Raw genomic sequence first — 6,530 nt, 5'->3', positions numbered from 1 at the left:
ACACCAACCCATGCGCGGCGTACACCTGGGCTCCCCGACACGCGCAGCACAGCGCCCCCTGTCGCAACCACGCGCGCACTCGCGTACAACGCAACGTCGCCACCGAGCACAGCCGCGTCCAGCGCGACACCGCCACCGACAAGCTCCAGCACGGCGCCGTCCACCACCACCGTCCGCCCACCAGTCATCACGGTCACGAGGGCAACGCCGGACACAACCAGAACGGACCGCACGAGCCGCAGGCCCGACAGCACCAGCAGCGGTGCGTACGGCGAGAACTGAGAGCCGGGAAGATACACAAGCGGCGTCGACCTCGCGGCAACCAGCAGGGAGTCCGTCACCGTCAGCACGGACCCCGCGGGAAACGTGCCGGTCAGCACAAGCGCACCGTTCAGCGCCTCCACATCGCACACGGACAGCTCCACCGGCCCGCTCTCGTCGCTCCCCGCCGCACCTGCACCGCGCAACGCTCCACCGCCCATCACGTACAGCACGGCACCGTTCAGCAGCGACACGTTCTGCACAACGATCCGCACGCCGTCCCGCGCCATCCACGGCACGTAGAGCACCGGACTCACGCCGTCCAGCACAACGTGGCGCAGCGTCACCTCGCTCGCACCGGCAGGCACAACGAACACCGACCGCACCGTCACGCCCTCGCGGACGAACACACTCGACGCGGTGCCCACAGCGGGCGGCAGTGCGGGAGCTCCCACAGGCAAGCACGCCTCGCCGTACCCGCCGCTGCCGCACAGGCAAACGCACACACCGTTCCTCATGCTCGCGGACGCCGTCCCGGGCGCGTAGCAGTGCGTGTCCCTGTCGCAGGCGTCGCACCCAACAACGTCGATGCTCCCAGCGTCGCCAAAACCAGCCGCAGCGTACTCCTCCGCCGTCGACAGAACACGTCTACCAGCGTCGTTGCACGCAACCCTCAAATGCGCCCCAGCCGCAAGCGACAGGCTCACCGACAGCATCCGCGGCAGCAGCGCTCGGTTGTGCACGAAGCTCAGCGTGCTCCCAACAGCGGTCACGGCGCCAGCGGCGTGGAGCATCTCCCTCGAGACGCCGTCGTGCACGTTGCCCTTCACCAGCAGCATCGACCCGCCGGCCAGACTCACCGTCGAATAAAACGCCACCGCGTATTCCTCCGTCGACAAAAACTCGCTCCGCACAAGCGCCACAACGGAGCCCGACACGCTCACAGCCCCACGCACAGACACCGCATGCTTGCACAGCAGGAAGTCGCTGTCAACAAACGCCACCACGGAGCCGCCACTGGCCGCAACACCGCCCTCCGCCGACACGCACAATCCCAGCGCCGTCTGCACCGACAGCCCGTCCACGTACAGCGCTCCGCGCGACGACAGCGCCACGCCGCCAAAAACCAGCACACCAACAGCGTCGCGGAACACCGCCACCGCCTGCGTGCGCGCGATGGTCAGCACGCTCCCCGTCAGATTCACCTTGTGCACCACGAGGCACGCGGAGACGTCGCCAAGGCCGTAGGCGTTGCGGTACACAACACGCGCCTCTGCGATAAGCACCGAGTCCACCACGGTGACGCGCGAGCCCGGCGGAAATCGGTTCGCCACCACCACGCCACCGCCGGAGCGCGACTCAAGTCCGCTGATCAACACATCGGCGCGCTGGCCAGCAGGCGGGTCGGACTGCCACCCCAAAACGTACAGGCTCGCTCCGCTCACAAAAGTGCAGTTCGCCAGCGTCACGTTGCGCACACTTCCTGACATCGACTCCACGTCCACCACGACGTCCGCCGCAAAGGTCACACCAACGTAGCACGCCACCGACGTCCCGAAACCGGCGCTCACCTCCACATCCACACGCACGTCCCGCACGCACAAGTCGGCGCCGTCGGTGCTCGGTGGCTCGGGGACAGCAACGGGCAGGCACGCATCGCCGTGGCCGCCCTCCGCGCACGTGCAGGCGCAGCCATCACTCGAGACCGTCGTCGTGTACGCGGGGAAGCACGACGTCGCAAGAGAGCATGGGTCGCTGCAGGTCAGAATGGTGGCATTGTATAAGGACGGGATGCTGTACTTCGCTTCCTTCCCGCCGTTCACAGTGTTGCACGCGGCCACAATCGCTCCGTTTGTGATATCGCGGGGCCCGGTGGATATCCGCAAAACTGTCGGCGTGCCCGTGCCGGACATGAATCGGTTGCCGGACACAGACACCGTGGAGTCACGGAGATTCACCGTGTAGTGTATGTATACAAAGGCTTCCGATGGGGATTCACGGCAGAGGTTGCCGCTCAACTGCAACCAAGAGTTGTAGTAGATAGGGAAACTGGATCTTGAGTAAAACACAGCCAAGTTTCCCTGCATGTCGTTGCCTCGAAAAACGACCGCTGACAGAAACTCCACACGTAATGCCCACAGAAAAAACATGAAGTACTCCACCGGCCTCGAAACAAGATTGCCTCGGATCACCACGGCAGAATTGTTCAGTACACTCAGTGACGAAGATTGGCTAGTCCCTTCAAGATATATCAGCGTACTGTTACCGCCAGCCATATGAAACGCGTTGCCCATCACAGCAAACACGGAGTGCCACGACACCCTCAGCGCATATTCAACAACGTGAATGGCGTTTGAAGATGCCGCCACGGCGTGAAACACATTGCCACTCAGCACCACCGCGGAGTCGTTGCTGATCACCAGCTCATTCATCGCAACACACGACGGCCTTCTAAGGCCCAAACCCGACCGAGGGACCAGCCTCGTGACCGTGAAGCGATTCCCGCTGATTGCGATGTTCGTGTGCGGTGGAAACACACCCTCCGGGCTGAGCAGCGCGTCACGGAACGTGTTGCCGGTGACGACGATGTTCAGCGACCCCACAGCGGCGTACGCGTTGCCCAAAAGCAAGAGCACGGCGCCATCCCTCCACGTGCATCCATCGAACGTGACATTCGCCACGTCGCCCGTCATCGCCCCAATCAGCACCGTCAGGCTCATGCCGCCCCCGCTGAACGTCACGTTGCGGTAGCACAACCACGACAGCCCACCGCCCACAGCCTGCGCCACCTCGGGGTACACCATGTCGCTGATGCACTCACCCACCGGCGGCGATGGCGGCGGCGGCGGCGGCGGTGGCGGCGGCAGTGGCGGTGGCGGGCCAGCAGGCACAGGCGCCGGGACGCACACATCGCCGTGCCCTCCAGCAGCGCACTGGCACTTGCAGTCACTGACCTCCGTCGTCAGCGGAGCAAAGCAGACGCCATCCTTCGTGCACTCCCCGCATGCGGCAACCGTCGTCACGTTGGTGATGCCGTGGAGCTCCAGCTCAGCCGCCGTCGTCACCTCCCGTCCCGCAACCGTCAGACACCCAACAAAGAACCGGTAGCCGGCGTCAGCCTGCGATAGCAGCGAGACCGACAACCCCGTCGAGCCCATCTTGCAGCCCGTCAGCGTCACCACACTGCTGCCGTCGATAATCACAAAAGCGGACTCAGTGTCGTAAAACATCGCACCCACTTCCACGTCGTTGTCGCGCCAATCTAACCAGCTTGACTCCCGAACATTCCACAATTCTTCATTACAGATGACGTAGCACACAGAGCCGCTGTTCCCCACCACGCGCAACACGCTGTGATCCGACACGCTGAATCCGTAGTGCTGATACAAGAAGCTCGTCCCGGAGGACATCGTATTGTTGAGCAGCGCAAAAACAGAGTGGTCACTCACACTCAGCCTGTGTATGTAAAACATGTGCGAGTATTTATCGAAGCTGCAGTACCGCACGTAGAGCGAGCTGCCACCCACCAGCTTCAGCGTCCCGGTAGAGTGCAAACCAAACCCGCGATGATCCAATGCACGCGACTTGACGTTGCTGACCAACAGCGAAGACGCAGCCAAAACAATTTTCCGCAACATCACGACGCTCAATGTGGTAATCCTAGCGTCCGGCAACCGGACCTCAAAGGCCTGCACCGCGTCAACCTCCGTGACGGCGATGTCGCAGTGCTGCGGGAGGGCAAGTGCAAAAGCAACAACAGAGGACCGCATCACCGTCTGGCTCACGCGGATCAGGACGCCGGATGACTCGGCCGCCGCAGCACCCCCAACAAACTGCAGCGCGGCACCGTCAAGGAACGTGCATCCAGTGAGCGTGATGTTGATGGGGAGATGCAGCGGCATACTGTCGAGTAAGAACGTCAGCACAGCACCCACGCCGCTGAATGTCACACTCACGTAGCAGTGGTGCGACTTCCACATGTTCAGCGTGAGGCTCGTCAGCGTCTTGTTCACCACGCAGCTCGTGTCGCCGTCAACGGCTCTCTCCGGCAAGGGCGGCACAACCGTGTCGGGCACCTCGAAGGGAAGACACGACACGCCATGCCATCCGTCCTTACAGCTGCACGAGCACGAGCTGCGGTCCACCGACTCCGTCCCGGGCATGTAGCACGCCGCGTCGTCGTTGCATGTGCCGCACCCAAACAACACGTCCTCCGGAAACACACCGTCGTACAACACCTCCTCATCGCCCTGCAGGTTGCACCCAACGACCAACCGCGCGGGTGACGTCACGATAATGCTCGACGGAAAAAAATTGAAGAAACCCCTTGAGCCCACCTGACGGTTGTTTGCAAGCGCCACGGCGGTGCCGCTTTCTGACAGCTGAATTTTGTGCTGGTGACGCGATATACTTATTATTGAGGCGGCACTTACGTCGTTGCCAGTCACACGCCACTGCGCACCACCACGAAGTGTCACCGAGCCGTAAAAATACACCAGCGTGGGATCAAAAAACTCCGTATCGCCAACAAACGTGCAGTCCGCCACTCGCAGCAGCCCCGCGGAGCTCACAACTGTATCCCCAAAAAAATAAACGCCCTTGGCCGCGTTCATCGTGTTGTTCTCCACGTCAAAGTGGCCGCCGTTCTTCAAATCCACGGAGTGAAAGTAAAGGGCAGACCGCGAGCTGTAAGCATCCTTCTCTATTGTCCTCAGCGTATTTCCCCTCACAATGATCTCGCCACCATCAACAACAACAGCATTGGTGAAATAGACTGCGTGAATATTCCCTTCGATGTAGTTGTCAAGTAGCAGCAGCGTCATATTAGCACTGAGAGTAAACTCCACAAATAAAATGGCATGGCCCGACGTCGTCACAAGCGTACTGCCCGCCACCAGTATCTGGGAGCTCGCGCCAAAATCACCCTGAAACACCAACTCACCAGAATCCAGCATCGAGGATGTCACGTTCACGCGCACGCGTGCATCACTCACCTTGATCGACAGGCCCATGAGGATGCACTGCAGCAGCGTGATGTTGAGTGTCTGTTGTGGTGCGTTAAAGTTATACAGGTCCAGCACGATCGCGGCAGTGAAGGTCACGTTGACAAAGCACAGACCACGCACACCGGGATCAGGAACGTCCACGGAGCTGATGCTGCCACCGTGCACGCAGCGGACCTCCGTGTCCTTCGCGTCAGGGAGCGGGAGCGGCCCAAGGCCGTCCGGAACCGCTGCTGGCAGACACGTGTCACCGTAGCCGCCAGCAGCGCACACACACTCACAGCCACTGATACTGCTCGTCCTCGCTGCGAAGCACACGGCGCCCATGGTACACGCACCACAGTCCAACACCGTCACGGGCGTCCCAATATTGAGGTTTTCTCGGTAATCCGTCACAGGTGAGCCCATTGCCTCGTTGCACATGCCGTAGATGATCGGGCGCGAGTCGGATTGCGGTGACCAGTTGTTTATCACGCGTGCGATGGTCGACGAGTAAGAGCCGTACGTGAGTTTGTTGTCAAGTATCGACCACACACTCCGATCGCGGAAAGTCACGCCGTTTTCCTTGTCAACGTACGCAACGTAGGCGGTGCGAAACTCGTTGTTGCGGTGCACCAGCCAGCTGCCGTCAGTCACGGCCAGGGTGGTTGCCATGAGCATGGCAAAGCCAAGACGGAAATTACTGGACACAACCTGCAGTACGCTGCCGCCAGCCACCACAACATCCCCAAACACACACGCGCCTTTGTAGAACTCGGTGCTCGGAGCAATCCACGAGCTGTTCCGTATGGAGAACACGGAGCCGCCGCCAACACGCAGGTCCGACGCAAGGGCATACATCACGTGCGTCCGCGAATTGACGGCGCAGTTGTCCATGTAGAAGACGCTAGACAGGTTCACGCCGAGGCCGCGCTCCACGAGGATCGCAGCGCACGATTCCCCGCCGCACAACAGCGTCGACCGCGTCATGACAAACCGCGTCGACAGAAGCCGGACGCCGTCCAGAACAAGCGCGGGGCCACACCTCAATCCCTCGTATCCAGGAGTTATCGGCACGTACTGCGACCCGCCAACCGTCGCGCGCAGCGTTGAGTTCGCCAGCAGCACACTCGAGTTCAGCGGCATCGCGCCATGCAGCACGATCGTGCCCTCCAGCGACGTCACATTCGTCATGTTGACGAGGGCGTGGGGCATCAGGCGCGCCGTGTTCTCGCCGAGGCCGCCAATCCGCAGCTGCGCACCGCCCGCAAGCACGCAGTCGCGCAG

General features: G+C 61.6%; 1 protein-coding gene across 1 annotated transcript, besides 2 other annotated features; it reads right to left on the bottom strand.

The window, feature by feature from the left end:
- On the bottom strand, positions 1 to 6,530 carry Tc00.1047053507551.9 (dispersed gene family protein 1 (DGF-1), putative; the record flags this gene model as incomplete). Its single annotated transcript, XM_799626.1, has 1 exon — positions 1 to 6,530. A coding segment is annotated over one exon (6,530 nt), but the record flags the coding sequence as incomplete, so codon positions are not given.
- Positions 1 to 6,530: a sequence feature (areas not merged during assembly with more than two copies in the genome that could not be assigned to a particular haplotype).
- Positions 3,087 to 3,140: a microsatellite.

This window comes from Trypanosoma cruzi, assembly GCF_000209065.1.
Source record: "Trypanosoma cruzi strain CL Brener chromosome Unknown tcruzi_1047053507551, whole genome shotgun sequence".
NCBI classification, from domain to species: Eukaryota; Euglenozoa; class Kinetoplastea; order Trypanosomatida; family Trypanosomatidae; genus Trypanosoma; species Trypanosoma cruzi.
Note: the sequence above shows the minus strand (reverse complement) of the source record. Positions and strands in the feature narration are given on the sequence as shown.